This window comes from Somniosus microcephalus, chromosome 3, assembly GCF_052327205.1.
Source record: "Somniosus microcephalus isolate GS21.2 chromosome 3, FLI_Smic_1.0, whole genome shotgun sequence".
NCBI classification, from domain to species: domain Eukaryota; kingdom Metazoa; phylum Chordata; class Chondrichthyes; order Squaliformes; family Somniosidae; genus Somniosus; species Somniosus microcephalus.
Window position 1 is genome coordinate 178,421,319 of NC_140989.1, and position 20,584 is coordinate 178,441,902.

The following is a 20,584-nucleotide window of genomic DNA, read 5'->3' on the forward strand; positions in this document are numbered from 1 at the left end:
GCAAATGGTATGTTGGCCTTCGTAGCGAGAGGGTTTGAGTACAGGAACAAGGATGTCTTGCTGCAGTTGTACAGGGCCTTGGTGAGACCACACCTTGAGTATTGTGTGCAGTTTTGGTCACCTTATCTGAGGAAGGATGTTCTTGCCATGGAGGGAGTGCAGCGGAGATTCATCAAACAATACCTGGGATGGCAGGAATGACGTATGAGGAGAGATTCGGTCGATTGGGCTTATACTCGCTGGAGTTTAGAAGAATGAGAGGGGATCTCATTGAAACTTATAAAATTCTAACAGGACTAGACAGGCTAGATGCAAGAAGGATGTTCCTGATGGCTGGGGAGTCCAGAACCAGGGGCCACAGTCTAAGGATAAGGGGTACGCCATTTAGGATAGAGATGAGGAGGAATTTCTTCACCCAGAGAGTGGTGAACCTGTGGAATTCTCTACCACAGAAGGCAGTTGAGGCCAATTCATTAAATATTTTCAAGAAGGAGTTAGATATATTTCTTAAGGCTAAAGGGATCAAGGGATATGGGGAGAAGGCAGGGACAGGGTACTGAGTTTGGATGATCAGCCATGATCTCATTGAATGGCGGAGCAGGCTCAAGGGGCCAAATGGCCTACTCCTGCTCCAACTTCTATGTCTATGTCGAAGAGGAAATGGGGGAAGAGACACATTAAATCAAGTCTTTACCTCCACAATGCTGCCTTGCGATTTCCGAGGCTTCTCCAAAGTAATGTAACTGGCCTGCATTAGGATTTCAATGAGGCGGGAGGGGACCTTCCCGGCCTCCCACCTCACTTTCCTCAAGACGTGCCCGTGGGTGCTCTTAGGAACCTGGCATTGGGGTTTACACCAGAACTCTCTGCAGAACTGGAAGCACCACAAAGAATCAAAGGAGGCATCAGGTAGGATAATATCTGTACTTCACTACCACGATCCTTGGGGCGTGGAGCTCTCTGGCTGCTATTTTTCTGCGGTATTATGTAGGTCCAATGCCAGCGACCAGAAGCATAGTTGCAGTCTTCTCAGGCCTCAAAGGCACAGTGTAAGGTGAGCCAGGCTCTCTTCCGGTACACCGCGCCCATCGGGCGCCCAGTGGAGGCTTGGAGAGGAAAATCAGCCCCTTGATGTCCCCCAATCCATTTGTTATAGTGAAGTTACAGTGAATTATTTTGGATGAAAACAGTGAGTACTCCTTCTAGACTTTCTTCTTTAACTGTAAGAGTCCTGTTAATTCTTCTGCATATTACCTTACCCAGTTACATTGCATACACAGCTGGAACCGGGTATTACAATTGGGTCAGAGATTGCTCAAATATAACAGGGTGATCTGCTAAGGCAGAGGAGTGATAAAGAAAGTTTTGCATTTTTTTTGGCTGATGCTGGCTGAGGGATAAACATCGGCTAAGACAACAGGAGACACCCTGCTCTTCTTCAAATAGTGCCATGGGATCTTTTACTCCCTCAGTACTGCACTAAAGGATCAGCCTAGATTTTGTGCTCAAGTCTCTGGAGTGGGGCTTGAACCCACATCCTTCTGATTCAGTGGTGAGTGTGCTGCCAACTGAGCCACAGCTGACAGTTGCTGTGATGTGGGAAGAGGGTATCATTTCTTTACCCAGAGAATGATTAGAATGTGGAACTTGTTACCACATGGGGTGGTTGAGATGAATAGCACAGATGCATTTAAGGTGAAGTTAGGTTAAGTACATAAGCGAGAAAGGAATAGAAAGTTATGCTGATAGGGTTCTATGAAGTATGATGGGAGGAGGCTCATGTGGAGCATTAAAATAGGCATGGACCAGCTGGGTCGAATGGCCTGTTTCTGTGCTGTAAATTCTATGGGCTGGATTTTCTCAGCCCCGAAGAGGTGGGTATGGGGGTGGGACTGCCGGGAAAGTGGCAGAATTTGGGGGCGGGTGGCAAACCCGCCCCCAACCCGCCTCCAACCAATCTTCCTGGGAGTCGGGTCCCCAATTTGCGCAGGGACCTGACTCCTAGCGGCGAGAAGAGGTTTAAAGCCTATTAACCAATAGGATTATCCCCATTTTTCGTCCTGAAGTGCGGGCTTCCCGACCTGGGGGAACCCCGCCGGGGTGTAGGGGGTGAGTAGGAGGTCTGCGGGGGTCAGAGGGGTCTGAAAGTGCGAGGTAGAGGTGAGTGATGGGTGCAAGTATGGAGTGGTAAATATGTGAGATGAGTGTAAAGTGTTAGAAAATGTTAACTTATCTTTGTTTCTACCTACAGCCTTCAGCCACTGTGGAGCCGGAGTCCCTGACATCTCCATTGTAGAGATCACAGGTTGGCTGTTGGATCCTCCGACCCAACAGTCAGCTGATTTCTGCAAAGTAGAGAGGTTTGATGAGTCCTGAACACAAGGTCTCATCAAACTACACAGAATGTCAGTGTTTGACAGCTTCACAGAGCTGTCAAACGATGATATTTCTTCTTTCAAAAGTTCTTGACAGATGACACGTCATACGTTGTCATGCTCTGTCACTGACTTCCCCCTAATTGACCTGCTGAGCCCGCCGGGCGGGCTTAACAAGGTCAATCAGGGGAAAATCCCGCTGGTTGGCCAGAAGCTGATGGAGGCAGGACTAAAACCCAGCAAGCAGCAGTCCCGCCTCCAACACATCTCCATTCATAAAATCCAGCCTTATGTAATTCTATGTATAGTGGTTAGATGACCCTGCCATAACATTCTGTTACATATATGAATATCTTACTTAGAATATTACATAAGAACATAAGAACATAAGAAATAGGAGCAGGAGTAGGCCAATCGGCCCCTCGAGCCTGCTCCGCCATTCAATAAGATCATGGCTGATCTGATCCTAACCGCCAATCTACTATCACAGAACCATCTCCTGAATCTAACAGAATTAGACACACGAAATAGGAGCAGGATCAGGCTACACGGCCCCTGGGCCCGCTCCGCTACCCACAGGGCCATGACCGGTCCAAACCTAGACTCATGTCCAAATTCCTGCCCGCTCCCCATAACCCTTAATTCCCTTTACTTCTAGGAAACTGTCTATTTCTGTTTTAAATTTATGTAATGATGTAGCTTCTACAGCTTTTTGGGGCAGCATATTCCATGGACCTACCACCCTCTGAGTGAAGTAGTTCCTCCTCATCTCAGTTTTGAAAGAGCAGCCCCTTATTCTAAGACTATGCCCCCTAGTTCTAGTTTCACCCATCATCGGGAACATCCTCCCCGCATCCACCCGATCCAACCCCTTCACAATCTTACATGTTTCAATAAGATCGCCTCTCATTCTTCTGGACTCCAATGAGTAGAGTCCCAATCTACTCAAGCTTTCCTCATATGTCCATCCCCTCATCCCCGGGATTAGCTGAGTGAACCTTCTTTGTACTGACTCGAGAGCAAGTATGTCTTTTCTTAAGTATGGACACCAAAACTGTATGCAGTATTCCAGGTGCGGTCTCACCAATACCTTGTACAACTGAAGCAATACCTCCCTATTTTTATATTCTATCCCCCTAGCAATGAAAGCCAACATTCCATTGGCCTTCTTAATCACTTGCTGCACCTGCATACTAACCTTTTGAGTTTCGTGCACCAGGACCCCCAGATCCCTTTGTACTTCAGTACTTTCCAGTTTCTTGCCATTAAGATAATAACTTGCTCTACGATTTTTCCTGCCAAAGTGCATAACCTCACACTTTCCAGTATTGTATTCCATCTGCCCAATCTCTGCCCACTTACTTAGCCTGTCTATGTCCCCTTGCAGGTTTTTATGTCCTCCTCACTCACTACTTTCCCTCCCATCTTAGTATCATCTGCAAACTTTGATATGTTACACTCGGTCCCCTCCTCCAAATCGTTAATATAGATTGTAAAGAGTTGGGGACCCAGCACTGACCCCTGTGGAACACCACTAGTTACTGATTGCCAGTCCGAGAATGAACCATTTATCCCAACTCTCTGCCTTCTGTTAGATAGCCAATCCTCTATCCATGCCAGAATACAATCCCGTGATTTTTTATCTTAAGCAATAATCTTTTGTGTGGCACCTTGTCAAATGCCTTTTGGAAGTCTAAATACACTACGTCCACTGGTTCCCCTTTATCCACCCTATATGTTACTTCCTCAAAGAACTCCAGCAAATTTGTCAAACATGACTTCCCCTTCATAAAACCATGCTGACTTTGTCCTATTAAATTATGATTATCCAAATGTCCTGTTACTGTCTCCTTAATAATGGACTCCAATATTTTACCTACCACAGATGTTAGGCTAACCGGTCTATAGTTTCCAGCCTTCTGTCTACTGCCCTTTTTAAATAAGGGCGTTACATTAGCAGTTTTCCAGTCTGCCGGGACCTTTGCTGAGTCCAGGGAGTTTTGGAAAATTATTACCAATGCATCCACAATCCCTACCGCCACTTCCCTCAAGACCCTAGGATGTAAGCCATCAGGTCCAGGTGATTTATCCGCCTTGAGTCCCATTATTTTACCGAGTACCACTTCCTTAGTGATTTTGATCGTGTTTAGCTCCTCCCCCCCCCCTATAGCCCCCTGTTTGTCCAGTGTTGGGATATTCTTAGTGTCCTCTACTGTAAAGACTGATACAAAATATTCATTCAGTGGTTTTGCCATCTCCATATTTCCCACCATTAATTTCCCGGTCTCATCCTCTAAGGGACCAACATTTACTTTAGCCACCCTTTTTCTTTTTATATAACTATAAAAACTCTTACTATCTGTTTTTATATTTTTTGCTAATTGACTTTCATAATCTATCTTCCCTTTCTTAATCAATCTTTTTGTTATTTTTTGCTGTCTTTTAAAGTTTTCCCAATCCTCTATCCTCCCACTAGATTTGGCTACCTTATATGCCCTTGTTTTTAGTCGAATACTATCCTTAATTTCTTTACTTAGCCACGGATGGCTGTCTTTTCTTTTACACCCTTTTCTTCTCAGTGGAATACATATTTTTTGGAAGTTGTAAAATAACTCCTTAAATGTACACCACTGATCATGTATCGTCTTACCCTTTAATCTATTTTCCCAATCCACTCTACTCAATTCTGCTCTCATACCTTCATAGTCTCCTTTAGTCAAGCTTAGCACGCTTGTTTGAGATCCAACCTTCTCACCTTCCAATTGAATATGGAATTCAACCATGTTATGGTCACTCATTCCAAGGGGATCCTTTACTAGGACATTTTTAATTAATTCTGTCTCATTACACAGGACCAGATCTAAGGTTGCTTGACCCCTGGTCGGTTCAGTTACATACTGCTCAAGAAACCCATCCCTAATACACTCAAGGAACTCATCCTCAAGGCAGCCCTGCCCAATTTGATTTGTCCAATTAATATGATAGTTAAAATCCCCCATAATTATAGATGCTCCCTTATTACAAGCCTCAACTATTTCCTGATTGATACTCCGTCCAACAGAGTTGCAACTGTTCGGAGGCCTATAGACTACACCCACTAGTGTTTTTTTCCCCTTATTATTCCTTACCTCCACCCAAACTGTTTCATTATCCTGATCTTTTGACCCAATATCATTTCTCTGTATTACAGTGATTCCTTCCTTTATTAACATATCCACCCCGCCTCCCCTTCCTTCCTGCCTGTCCTTCCTGATCGTTAAATAACCTGGTATGTTTAATTCCCAGGCATTGTCACCCTGCAGCCATGTTTCTGTAATGGCCACAAGATCATACCCATATGTAGTTATTTGTTCCATTAACTCGTCTATTTTGTTACGAATGCTCCGTGCATTCAGATAGAGAGCTTTCAAATATGTTTTGTGATGCTTAGTTCCTGCTTTTGCCCTTTTTATTACTTTACCTTTTACTCCATACCTTCTGCCCCTTCCTGACACGCTCTGGTTTTTAATTTCCCCACTGCTACCTAAGTCTATGACCTTCTCTGTTGTCATTTTTATTATTTGCTCTCTAGGAACCTCCCGCCCACTAGTTAGTTTAAAGCCCTCTCTACAGCCCTAGTTAAATGATCCACCAGGACTCTAGTCCCAGCACTGGCCAAGTGAAGCCCGTCCCAACGGAACAGCTCCCTCCTGCCCCAGTACTGGTGCCAGTGTCCCAGGAAGCAAAACCCATTTCTCCCACACCAGTCCTTGAGCCACGCATTTAACTCTCTAATTTTATTTGTCCTAGCCAAATTCGCTCGTGGCTCAGGTAATAATCCAGAGATTATTACCCTTGAGGTTCTGTTTTTTAATTTGACCCCTAGCTGCTCATACTCCTTTAACAGAACCAGCTTCCTAGTCCTATCTACGTCGTTTGTACCAACATGGACCACGACAACTGGATCCACCCCTTCCCACTGCAAGTTTCTTTCCAGCCCAGAGGAGATGTCCTTAACCCTGGCACTGGGTAGGCAACACAGCCTTCGGGACTCTCGCTCTCGGCTGCAGAGAACTCTATCTATCCCCCTAATAATACTATCCCCTACCACTACAACATTTCTATTTACTCCCCCCTCTTGAATGGCCCCCCGTTCCACGGTGCTGTGGCCAGGTTGCTCATCCTCCCTGCAGTCCCTGCTCCTGTCCCCACAGGGAGTAAGAAACCTCGAACCTGTTGGTCAAGAGCAAGGGCTGCGGCTCCTCCAGCTCTACCTCCTGGATCCCCGTACCTGCCTCACTCGTAGTCACACCGTCCTGTCCCTGACCATGGGCTACATCTGAATTACTTAACTTCATAGGTGTGACCACCTCCTGATACACAGAGTCCAGGTACTTCTCCCCCTCCCTGATGTGTCGTAGTGTCTGAAGCTCAGACTCCAGCTCATCAACACGGAGCTGGAGTTCCTGTAGCAGCAGACACTTGTCACAGACGTAATCGCCGTGAGCCAGTGACTGATTTCTATGAAATTTGAAATTCAGCTTCCTAGTATTAATCCACCAGTTAACTTACATATGTATTTGTGATACTGCTGCTGATATTTTTCACAAGAGTTAGAGATACACACAGAAACATAATAATTATGGTGCAGTGATTCTTTTATACAGCCCTGGCCAATAAACTACCAGAGCAGTAAGTATTATCATTGGCAGCCTTTACAAAAAGATAATCCCTTTTGGCTTAGTGAGTAGTTGAGCAATAGCAACCAGGGAGATCTCAGGTTTGATCTTCAATCTGTGCTGAGTTAGCTGATCTCATATGGGGCAATAGTAAGGATACTACAATTGGCTTCAGTATCCTGAGTTAGGAAAAGGAAAATTGGTTGATGATCCAATTCCTCATTGCTATCCAGCGACCCCTGCTGAAAGTGTGCAAGTATATACCTCTGGTGAATAGAGGTCTGAGCTCTGGTGTAATGTCCCCATGGTTGAATATCTCACTGTATATGTACAGTGGAATCCTCCCCTCCTCCTTGCAGAATCTCCAGACATCAGGTTGACAACCTACTTCTAGGCTTTTGAAAATGTTCCTTTGTAGTCAACTACTATGAAATGCATGAGAACCTATTGTGCAGAGCAATTACAGATACAACCCACCCTCATACACCCTATGCTACAGCCATTGCCGTTTAAAAAGCAAAATCAATTTTTCACACCCAATTTCATTTTCCATTTTGTATGAGATATTTAAAGATTACACAGTTGGCAGTTTTGATTACCTTTCATCTTACATATCCATGGCCTTTTGTAAAGTCCGAACTCATTTGACATTCTATGAACTGGATATAAAAAATTAATTTTATAGTGTAGTAAATTAGCAAAATATTGGTGACTAAGAGGCATTTAAAATTATGTGCAACTCATGTAGATTTAATTAGTGACACTGTGGCAGAGCCACCAGGGGGACTCTGATCCAATGTACATAATTATCTTTATCAAATTATTAGCTACAGAATGAATCTGTATCTTTGTTCATATCATTGCATGTACATAGCGCGGTCCCTTTAAGAATGAGACCAAACGCGATGATGTCATCACGTTGATCACATGATCCTCCAGCGGCGGGAAAACGTGATGACGTCATGACGTCAGACTGGGGAGCCGCCCTAGCCAGTCCTCGTGGAGCCAGCAAAGAGTACAGACCTGTAATGTAGTTCTCCTGTGTTTTCGTTTTAAACTCTGTTGATTAGTATTAAACATCGTTTGTTTGATAGACTGACTCGACCTCAGTCCTTTAGTTAGGAATCTAGCCATTCCTACAACACCACAGTTATTTTGCTCAAACTGAAGTAAAATAATTTTCTTTCTGCTTTCATAAAAAAGCAAAAATAAGAATTTAAAATCACAGACTGATTAACTGTGTTTTTAAACCTTTAAATGCAAATTCACAGCTGACACCTCATGAGCCACTATCCTCTCATTAGAACACTTTCTAAAATACAGGAAATCATATCAAGAAATTCTGCACCCTTAGCCAATGATTAGTTTTAATGATTGGAAAATCATAGGTATGGGTGTGGAGCACTAAAGTAGAAAATCACGGCCGTTGTTTAGGGTATCAGCCTTGAATCAGTAACCGCTCTTTCGCCTTTGTTCAAGCCCCACTCCAGAGACTTGAGAACATAATCTGGGCTGACACTTTAGTGCGATAGTGAGGAAATGGTGCATTGCCGGAGGTCCTGCCTTTCAGTTGAGTTGTTAAACCAAGACCTTGTCTGCCCTCTTAGGCAGAATTGAAAGATCCCAGTGCACTATCTGAAGAAGAACAGGGGAGTTCTCCTGGTGTTCTGAACAGCATTTAACTCTCAAGAAGCACCACAATAAAAAGATTAACAGGTTATTATTCTATTGCTGCTGCGTTTGCCTACAAAACAACAGTGACTACACTTCAAAAGTAATTAATTGGCTGAGCTTCCAACCACCATATCTGCTCTATCGCCAAGATCGCCTACTTCCACCTCCGTAAGATCGCCCGTCTCCGCCCCTGCCTCAGCTCATCAGCTGCCAAAATCCTCATCCATGCATTTGCTATGACTTGACTATTCCAATGCTCTCCTGACTGGTCTCCCACTTTGCACCTTCTGTAAACTTAAGTTCATCCAAAATTTTGTTGCCCATATCCTAACTCACACCAAGTCCCGTTCACCCATCACCCGTGTGCTTATTGACCTACATTGGCTCCCAGTCCGGCAATGCCTCGATTTAAAAATTCTCATTCTTGTTTTCAAATCCCTCTATGGCCTCGACCCTCCCTATCTCTGTAATCTCCTCCAGCCCTACAACCCTCCGAGATATCTGTGTTTCTCCAATTCTGGCCTCTTGTGCATCCCTGATCTTCATCGCTCCACCATTGGCAGGCGCTTCAGCTTCAGCTGCAGCTAGACTTCAGCTGCCTCGGCCCTAAACTCTGGAATTCCCTCCCTAAACCTCTCTGCCTCTCTACCTCTCTCTCCTCCTTTAAGACGCTCCTTAAATCCTACCTCTTTGACTAAGCTTTTGGTCACCTGTCCTAATATCTCCTTATGTGGCTTGCTGTCAAATTTTGTTTGATAATCGCTCCTGTGAAGCGCCTTGCGACGTTTTACTATGTTAAATGCAAGTTGTTGTTGTAAAGCACTTTGGGATAACATGAAAGGTGGTATGTAAATGCAAGTTCTTTCGTTTCCTATCAGCTTCATTCATAGAAAATCGAAACAGAAAGCCATTACTGTAACATTCACTGTATGGCTTTCAAGCCGATCTTTACAGCACATCTAGACTATATATTCGGGAAAGGAATTAAAATTATTATAGACTTAAGCTTGGAGTGAAAAGTAACAGTTGACATTAATGGAGTAATGTCTGCCTGATGACTTACCATTAATGCATTGAGTTCTCCTTCCCGCAATTCCATGTTTGAATCTCTCCAATCAGATTTCTGCCCCTGCCACAGCACTGAAACAGCCCTAACCAAAGTCATTAATAACATCCTCTGTGACTGTGACCATGGTGCACTCTCCCTTCTCATCCTTTTCGACCTCTCTGCAGCCTTTGACATGGTCGACCAGACTATCCTTCTCCAACGTCTCTCCCCCACTGTCCAGCTCATTGGAACTGCCCTCACTTCTTACCACTCTTACCTATCTGATCACAGCCAGAGCATCTCCAGCAATGGCTCCTCTTCCTGTCCCTGCCCTGCTACCTCTAGAGTCTCTCAAGGATCTATCCTGGGTCCTTTCCTCTTCCTCATCTACATACTGCCTCATGGAGACATAATCCACAGACACAGGTTCAGCTTTCACATGTACGCCGACAACACCCAGTTGTACCTCTCCGCCACCTCTCTTGACACTCCACTGCTTGTGTTGTCAGACTGCTTGTCCGACATCCAGTCTTGGATGAGCTGCAATTTCTTCCATAAACATTAGGAAGGCCAAAGCCATCATCTTTGGCCCCCGCCCTCGCCATCGATTCCATGCCCCCCCCCACTCCCCCAGCCATTGTTTCAGGTTGAACCAGACTGTTCACAACCTCGACGCTCTATTTAACCCCTAGCTGAACTTCTGAACCTATATCCTCTCCATCACAAAGACATAAGAACATAAGAACATAAGAAATAGGAGCAGGAGTAGGCCAATCGGCCCCTCGAGCCTGCTCCACCATTCAATAAGATCATGGCTGATCTGATCCTAACCTCAAATCTTCTATCACTCTGCATCCACCCGAACCCATGTGATCTCCCGGGAGAGGCGAAAAACCAGATAAAGACCCAATGGCCAATTTGGGAGAAAGAAATCTGGGAAATTCCTCTCCGACCCATCTAGGCGATCGAAATTCTTCCAGGAGATCACTCTGTCCCTATATTTTCTACAGTACTTACCTTCTGTAAAGGCGATCTCCACCCCAGCCAGGAACAGGAATAAAACCATCTCCTGAAATCTAACACAGAATTAGAACACAGTAGGAGCAGAACAAGGCTACACAGCCCCTGGGCCCACTCCACTACCCACAGGGCCATGACCATTCCGAACCTAGACTCATGTCCAATTTCCTGCCCGCTCCCCGTAACCCTTAATTCCCTTTACTTCTAGGAAACTATCTATTTCTGTTTTAAATTTATTTAATGATGTAGCTTCCACAGCTTTCTGGGGCAGCAAATTCCACAAACCTACCACCCTCTGAGTGAAGAAGTTTCTCCTCATCTCAGTTTTGAATGAGCAGCCCCTTATTTTAAGATTATGCCCCCTAGTTCTAGTTTCAGCCATCATTGGGAACATCCTCACCGCATCCACCCGATCAAGCCCCTTCACAATCTTATATGTTTCAATAAGATCGCCTCTCATTCTTCTGAACTCCAATGAGTAGAGTCCCAATCTACTCAACCTCTCCTCATATGACCACCCCCTCATCCCCGGGATTAACCGAGTGAACCTTCTTTGTACTGACTCGAGAGCAAGTATGTCTTTTCTTAAGTATGGACACCAAAACTGTATGCAGTATTCCAGGTGCGGTCTCACCAATACCTTGTACAACTGCAGCAATACCTCCCTGTTTTTATATTCCATCCCCCTAGCAATAAAAGCCAACATTCCATTGGCCTTCTTAATCACTTGCTGCACCTGCATACTAACTTTTTGAGTTTCGTGCACCAGGACCCCCAGATCCCTTTGTACTACAGTACATTCCAGTTTCTTGCCATTAAGATAATAACTTGCTCTATGATTTTTCCTGCCAAAGTGCATAACCTCACACTTTCCAGTATTGTATTCCATCTGCCAAATCTCTGCCCACTTACTTAGCCTGTCTATGTCCCTTTGCAGGTTTTTTATGTCCTCCTCACTCACTACTTTCCGTCCCATCTTTGTATCATCTGCAAACTTTGATATGTTACACTCGGTCCCCTCCTCCAAATCGTTAATATAGATTGTAAAGAGTTGGGGACCCAGCACTGACCCCTGCGGAACACCACTAGTTACTGGTTGCCAATCTGAGAACGAACCATTTATCCCAACTCTCTGCTTTCTGTTAGAGAGCCAATCCTCCACCCACGCCAGAATATTACCCCCAATCCCGTGATTTTTTATCTTGAGCAATAATCTTTTGTGTGGCACCTTGTCAAATGCCTTTTGGAAGTCTAAATACACTACGTCCACTGGTTCCCCTTTATCCACCCTGTATGTTACTTCCTCAAAAAACTCAAGCAAATTTGTCAAACATGACTTCCCCTTCATGAAACCATGCTGAGTTTGTCCTATTAAATTATGTTTATCTAAATGTCCCGTTACTGTCTCCTTAATAATGGACTCTAACATTTTACCAACCACAGATGTTAGGCTAACAGGTCTATAGTTTCCAGCCTTCTGCCTACTACCCTTTTTAAATAAGGGTGTTACATTAGCAGTTTTCCAATCTGCCGGGACCTTTGCTGAGTCCAGTGAGTTTTGGAAAATTATTACCAATGCATCCACAATCCCTACCGTTACTTCCCTCAAGACCCTAGGATGCAAGCCATCAGGTCCAGGGGATTTATCCGCCTTGAGTCCCATTATTTTACCAAGTACCACTTCCTTAGTGATTTTAATCGTATTTAGTTCCTCCCCCCCTAGAGCCCCCTGTTTGTCCAGTGTTGGGATATTCTTAGTGTCCTCTACTGTAAAGACTGATACAAAATAATTGTACAGCGTTTTTGCCATCTCCATGTTTCCCACCATTAATTTCCCGGTCTCATCCTCTAAGGGACCAACATTTACTTTAGCCACCCTTTTTCTTTTTATATAACTATAGAAACTTTTACTGTCTGTTTTTATATTTTTTGCTAATTTACTAAGACTGCCTACTTCCACCTCCGTAACATCACCCGCCACAGCCCATATGCTGCTGAAACCCTCATCCATACCTTTACTACTTCTGGTCTTGACTATTTCAATGCTCTACGATCCTCCACCTTCTATAAACTTCAGCTCATCCAAAACTTTGCTGCCTCTAATCTGTCCCGTACCAAGTTTTCCTCATCCATCGTCCTTATCCTTGCTGACCTATGTTCCCAGTTGCCAAACGCTTCCAATTTAAAATTCTCAGCTTTGTGTTTAAATTCAATTATGGCCTCATTGCTCCTATCTCTGTAACTTCCCTTAACCCTATAACCCCCCAGAGTTCTACGTTCCTCCATCTCTGGCCTCCTGTGCATCCCCCTCTTTTTGCCCAAGCATTGGCGGTCATGTTTTCAACCGCCTTGGCCCTATGCTCTGAAATATCCTTCCTAAATCTCTCCACCTCTGCACCTCCCTCTCCTCCTTTAAGACCCTCCTTACAGCCCACCTTTTTGACCAAGCCTCTTAATAACTCCTCCCTAGGCTCGACATCCATTTATGTTTGATTACACTTCTGTGAAGCATCTTGGGAGGTTTGTCTACATTAAAGGTGCTATATAAATGCAAGTTGTTGTGTGGTGGTGGTGGTGGTGTCCTGGCAGACTTTTAAAGATGTCAAAATCTGTGCATTGGGTGAATGTTCCCAAAGGTTTCAATGCTATGTGCAGTAGTGCACAACATGTTTGCATATTGCTGTATCATAAAACCTAGGGTAGTGCTAGCTTCAGAATTTTCATCCCCTCTTTCCTACAGAATAATCATTTTTGAGGCTCAGATTCATAGTAGTCTTCATCTCACGTTGATAGTTTTGTGATCTGCTCTCCATGCAGCACTGCTAATGGGAATGAAACTATTAAGAAGCTTGTCATTTCAGTGGTTTTTTTTCAAATTTGAAGGAAAATGCTAATGGAACTTGTGTCAATGGTGAGGTGGAATTGATATGGATTCAAATTTTTGAACTGAAAACCATTTAAAATCCAAATGAAAATAAAACAAGTACAAACTTCTTGGATGTGTGAATGGTCCACACCAACTGCAGGCAATGAGAAAACCAGGCCCTCGCAATAGGCTAAAGTCTGTCAGAAGTACATTTAAACAGTTACATAGCACTGCAATAGGAAACTGACATTGTTGTTTTGAGCACGTTAGTACCATACTTACTGCCAAAAAATTTGTGATAGTGATATGGAAGCTAAAATTGGGGCCAATTTTAGCATCAGTTCTGCCCAATGTATGCCAGTATATTGGGGCATAATGGAGTTGGCAGAGTTCTGTGCCAAGTTTGTGCTCTGTAACAAGCAAGAGCTTCTTGGTAATGTTTAAGTTAAGTCTGGGTAATGTAATTTTGATGTGCACCCAATTTTTGACACTCCAACAGGCATCATGCTCAGTGCTCATTCATAATGGGTGTCCAATGTTGCTGGGTACTGAGCTGTTTACAGACATTTAAAGGGCCTGGGTAAGGAGATGCAGTAGTCAACTTTCAAGCTATTTTTACAACCCATTTTCTCCTTTTTTATTCTGCTGCCACTTAGTTTTTTAGGAACATTGCAGCAATTGTTTTGATGCTATTTTTTGTGTACAGCTTCCGCAATAGCACCAATAGGTTTTCCAATGGAAATCCCCATAAATTTGAGGTTTTTTGAGGAAGAAGGAAGAGGACCAACAAAGAGAGGGATGCCAGGCAGGTCAAGCTGCACCAGAGGTGTCTTGTGCCCACTCACTGGTACTCTGACACCACAAGGCATCAGGGTCGGTGTTGATAGCATATACAAAGGCACAGATTTGTGAAGATCTGACTAATCATAATGCTGCAGCCTCCAACCTGAAGAAACCCAATGCCTATGAAACCATACCTCAGCAGACGTAAACATTTCAGAAGAGGAGGGGGAAAAATGGGATAAAATTGGTAAAAAAAATCTAATGTTGAGAAAGTGGTGGTGTAAAATTTGTAGTAGGTGTAATCTGAGATGATCACAAAAAGATAATGATCCTTTTATGAAACAACTAAAATTAATCTAAAAGGAAGACAAAAGGAGTAATTGGGTGAAAAAGAAGTAGCTTAGAAAGACTATAAAAATAGGAAGAGTTGACAAACTCAAATTTGTTGTGCCTCCTTGCTCTGGCGTGCCCCCTTGCTCTGGCGTGCCCCATGAATCTCACACACAGTTTCGGCTGTTAACATAGTTAGGCCCCATTACTCCCAATTTTAATCGAACCTGCCTGGTGGGAATGGGGAATGTGTGTAACGGGCGTCCAACCTGACCCCACTCTGTTCCCGCCGGGCGGGGTAGGTTAAAATTGGGGCTTTTATATAAGTTATTTGCTGTATTGGTTAGCTGTCACTGCACTACATAGACTAGTCCACAGCAGTCGTTAGTGCTTCAAATGGATGTGGCTGTGTTAAGGCAATAGATCTTAACTATAATTATAATAAAAATACTTCTACACAGGAGAGTGAGGACTAATCTTCTTAGGCAGTCCCTCGGAACCGAGGATGACTAATGTCTGCCTGATGACTTACCATTCACGTTCTTGAAGATGTTGAAGACGGGGAGGATTTGACGGTAATAAGGCACCAGGGCCTCGCCCACCATGTCAGCTGACACAACCAGGTGCTGGAGCACTTTCAGCGTGGTGCAAATGATTTGCTTGTTCCGAGTGTTGAGCGCATCTGCAGGGACAGAAGGGCAGACAGAGGAGAATGATGGCTCTCTGTGAAAAGGAAACTTTAATGGATAAATTTAATTAAATGATTCTCTGCTGGGGATTGCAAGTAGGCCTTTATTAGCAGAGCTTTGAAAAATTCCAAAGATGGATTGCACCACTGATGTTATAAAACACTGCCTTGTCTTGACTGTTATTTGTTCCCACAATTTGCGCTGACTCCTCACTAACCCCCCAGAATACAGTTCATTTATTCATTTTGCAGACTGCTCACTGCTTCGTCCAAAACACAGCATGTACCATAGGGCCAGTGGAACTGTGCTAATGTGCAATGTTCCACAACAACAGATACTTTCTCATCAAACAATTGGGCATCTATGTTTTGAGCTTATTACTAAGAAATCATTGAAGGCAGCTCAATGAATAAATTCTGGAAATCATAGTTTTTTTGTACAAAGAGGCAAATGTTTGCAAATAATTCTGTAGGCCCCCATTAATGACAAACAAAAGCATTAACATGCAAACTCGTTCTCGTATCGCCTCCTAAGATATCTATGTGGCAACACATGATTATTCCCTTTTGTACCGATGACCTTTATGAAACATCTTCTGTTGCCTTTGTTTGACAGTAATCTCACTTTTGTGAATAATAGACTAAATGACCTTTGTTTTGGGAACAAGTTGGCTGTGTTTAAAGGTAAGTATAATGTCTTTCTATAAGTAACACCTCCAGATCCAGCCCTCCCCCTGAATTCCTTAGCTTGAGAAAAGCTTACATAGAGACATTCTGATTAAACTTTGAACAAATACTTGATACATTGAACAATGCTGTCATTTAAAACGTCAAAACATACCAACACCAATATTACAAAAGATACATTAAATTCTGAAACAATGGATTTTGTTGCAAATTGCTGCATTTCTGGATAGATTTGAAACACACTCCGTTGATTGTTGCTGGTACAATAGGTTACTGACCTTTCCAATAATCTCAGTGATGAAACCATGAATAAAACAGTAACTTACTTGTAACAAACTGTACTGGATGGTGTTATGGGCAGAATATTTATAATTTTAAGAGCTCCCATATTGGTTTATAAAAATATACATAGTATCATAAAATCTGCCTCGACATACATTTTATATAAAAAAATTTAAATAGTTTTCCTCACAGTAAAGATAGATAAAAACCCTTACATGAAATTAGCTCCTTTAAGATGCATGCTGAAAAACTGTGGGGTTGATTTTAACTCGATCTGCCTGATGGAAGCGGGGCGATTGGGCAATTAAAAACGAGGACATTGCTTCCCTGCTTGTAACTTGACTCTTGCTCGACATTGCCGATTTTATCCTGCAGGGTTCTGCAGGCAGATGAGGCACCCACCTAAAACAAGCAGGAGCCTCATGAAATTATGCAAATAGGGGTCCTATTGTGTCAATTTTAACCTGGGTTTGAGCAGGTGTTGCCACAGGTTTCCAGTCAGGCTGAAGTGGGTCTGCAGACAGAAGGGGCCCTCCAAGGTAAGTGTGAAACTTTCCTTTGTGCAGCCAGGTGCTGGTTTCTCCTCCAACTGGCAATTCTTTACATATGATCTGAAACTGTGAGGATTGGCAGCCATGGAACTGTATTGTAGCAAGGGTCAGCGCCTTCAGGAGAACAAGGGAGAAAATTGGCAAGTGTAAAGGCACAATGTTGGGGCAAAGTAGGGGGGAGCTTTACTTTGCACCTGGCTCATCTTGTACCTGATCTGAGAGTGGTTGATACAATACTGTTGCTAAAAAATGAAAAAAGGTGTTCCATTCCCTCGCAATGACATTGATTATCATCTCTCACCACAAACAGAATTTTTTTTTATGCATCTAAAATATTATTTACAAGAAGTATAACATGAATTTATGTGAAGATTTTGAGTTTGACAAACTTTTATCAAATATAACTGAAGTTCATTTAAGGCAAAAATATAAAGCTAATTTAAAAAAAATAGCTAGATAAAATAGTTGATGTCGTTTTAAGTGTTGCATTTTTCAGATAAATATCATTTTAGGTCACAAGACTGAATTGTGCTAGTAAAATGTAACAGTGAATTACTGTATATGCAATGTTCACTTAGTTACATGAAATAAACTGCATTAACACAAAGTAAATATTTCTGTGACAAAAAGTATTGCACATGAGAATTGCAGATTAAGTCTCTGTATTCAAATAGCTTAATGTAAAAGAATGGCTTGCAGCAAACTATAAAACCTATTATTTTCAGCACCATCCTTTAGGAACATAGGAACAGGAGGAGGCCATTCAGCCCCTCAAGCCTGTTCCGCCATTCAATTAGATCATGGCTCATCTGTACCACAACTCTATTTACCTGCTTTTTCTCCATATACCTTGATACCCTCACCTGACAAAATTCTAACGATCTCAGTCTTGAAAATTTCAATTGACCCAGCATCTACAGCCTTTTGGGGAAGAGAGTTCCAGACCTTCACTAGCCTTTGTGTGAAGTGCTTCCTGATTTCATTTCTAAATGGCCTAGCTCTAATTTTAAGATTATGCCCTCTTGTCCTGGATTCCCCCACCAGCCTGTCCTCTCAGGTGGGCGTAAAAGATCCCATGGCACAGGTATCCCCGGTGTCCTGGCCAATACTTATCCCTCAACCAACATCATTAAAAACAGATTATCTGATCACTATCACATTGCTGTTTGTGGGACCTTGCTGTGTGCAAATTGGCTGCTGCGTTTCCTACATTACAACAGTGACTACACTTCAAAAGTACTTCATTGGCTGTAAAGCGCTTTGAGACATCCTGAGGTCGTGAAAGGCGCTCGATAAATGCAAGTCTTTCTTTTTTTTCAGAGGAAATAGTTTCTCTCTATCTACCCTATCGAATCCTTTTATCATTTTAAACACCTCAATCAAACCACCCCTCAACCTTCTAAACTCAAGGGAATAAAACCCAAGTTTATGCAACCTGTCCTCATAAGTTACCATTCAAGTGCTGGTATCAAGTGGTGGTATCATTCTGGTGAATCTATGCTGTACCCCCTCGAAGGTCAATATATTCTTGCTGAGGTATGCAATCAACATATTGAACATTAATATTTAAATTACAGGTATCTGGAAATTTTGCAAATGGTGCAAGTGACTTCATGGCTTAGATTATCCCATTGTTAGGTTTGTGGGAGGGTTAAACTATTGTCCATTAATGAGAAACCACAGCTAATCTACCACAATTTCCTCCCAGAACCCTCATTAGCCATGCAAGGCATTTTGGAGGCCAGAAAGCCATCCTTCATTGGCATGTTGCTGCTGGACAGGTGGTGGTGGTGGGGGGGGGGGGGGGTGTGCGGGGGAGGGTGGAATATATAGTCCTGGTGCAGCATTTAAGAGGTTGCGGGTAGTTCAATTCAATGTTTTATTTGCCATATGTACTAGTACAATGGAATGCTTACTCCCCGTAGGGACACGTCAGCTATTTTTACAGCGCTGTGTTCAGAAAGTAAATTCTTTGGCATCCAGTGGCAGTGAGAGCACGATGTCCCTCAGCCGCTCCGTCCTCCTCATCACCGCGGCCTCCTCCTCACTGTTGCCGGCTCGGCTCCACGTGTGGTGGCCTGCTTCTCCCGCTCACCCTCTGGCCACCATTCCCGGCTCCCCTCCTCCCAGTTGGACTGTGAGTCGTCATGGCTGCTGCTGCTGCTCGATGCGCTGTGCTGCCTCCACCCGACTCGCCGAACACATCCTCCGGTCGCCGCGGCCTCCACCTCACCGTCGCCGGCTCCACGGTCCAACGGCCTGGGCCTGCTTCTCCCGCTTCCGGTCCGGCCTCTGGCCGCCATGCTCGGCTCCCCTCCTCCCAGTCGGAATACTTCCCCGCTGAGGAGCAGCCAGCCGACGTGCTCTAGCGGGTCGACGTGGCTGCTGCTGCGTCCCGATGCGCTGCGCTGCCTCTTCCCAACTCGCCGAACACCTCGCTCCGGTTGCGGGAGCGAGCAGCGAGAGCAGGCCGCCCGAAGCAGGGAGAGCGCGCTAGCGCCGGACCATCTCGGTCACCGCCATCTTGACCAGTTAAAGAGCAACATTATTTTTCAGGGAGAAGGCAGAAGCAGCAGCAGCCTCAGGGATGTCCGCAGCTGGAAGGGCCCCCAGATTTGCTGATGTATCTATGGAGGGAGGTGGAGCAGTCAGAAGTGAAGGCCAGGAGGGACTGTCTATTGGGTACTGAGGGCAGAAGGCCCCATAAGAGTGTGGTGCAGGCTGTGTGGAGGGAGGTGACAGAGATAGTGAGTGCAGCCTCCATCACCCCAAGAACTGCTACACAGTGCAGAAAGAGGTTCAGTGACCTCACAAGAGTGGTCAAGGTAAGTCAAGGCTCTGGTGCCAATATACACACTTTACCTCTCAGACAGTGTCATCCACATCCTTACCTATCATACTCTTTCTCTCTCAGTACCTAGGTGTGAGGGAAACTCACTTCTACTAAGGGCAACCTCTCCAAACACTGAAGCACCTTCTTTACTCAAAACCAATCTCTCAAATCACTTCTGCTAGTCTTCAAGGACACTTCATTTAATGGGATCAGGCACCTACATCTCATAATCATAGCATGCATGACCTGATTGTGAGGGTGCCGGTCAGTTCCTTCAGTAACCCCTAGGTGGCACCTTCACTGGTTGGTTTCCCTTTGTTAATTGTTACCAGTTTCTCCTGTGTTTATTATTTAACTGCCTTTTATCTGGTTTATTGGTTTCACCTGTTTTTGCTTGTATTTAAGTTCTGTGGTTTCTTCCCTCTGGGCTCAGTCCTGACAAGGGAGTCAGTCTCGACAAGGTGCTCTGTCTTGACTAGGTGCTCAGTTTTGACAAGCCGGTTGCCAGTGGTAGCTTGTCTTGAGCTCAGTCTTGACAAGCCGGTTGCCCTGTGGAAGCTTGCCTTGACAAGCCGGTTGCCTAGGGGTAGCTTGTCTTGGGCTAAGTCTTGACAAGCCGTTTGCCTTAGTGGTGGCTTGTCTTGAGCTCCTATGTCTATAACTGTTTATCTGTGTTATGTTTTTGCTTGTATTTAAGTTCTGTGGTTCTTCCCTTTGTGCTCGGTCTTGACATAGTGCTGACAAGTTGCTCAGTCTTGATAAGGTGCTCAGTTTGGACAAGCCGGTTGC

The 20,584-nt window shown here is 44.1% G+C and overlaps 1 protein-coding gene across 2 annotated transcripts in view; it reads right to left on the reverse strand.

Annotated features, from left to right (window-relative positions):
- Positions 1-20,584, reverse strand: part of LOC147121604 (parkin coregulated gene protein homolog) — a 552,244-nt gene that overhangs the window by 155,887 nt on the left and 375,773 nt on the right. For both annotated transcript variants that reach the window (XM_085981985.1, XM_085981984.1), the window contains exon 4: positions 15,287-15,436. In XM_085981985.1, coding sequence (XP_085838111.1) covers positions 15,287-15,436 — 150 coding nt within the window. The remainder of the gene's footprint in view (positions 1-15,286; positions 15,437-20,584) is intronic.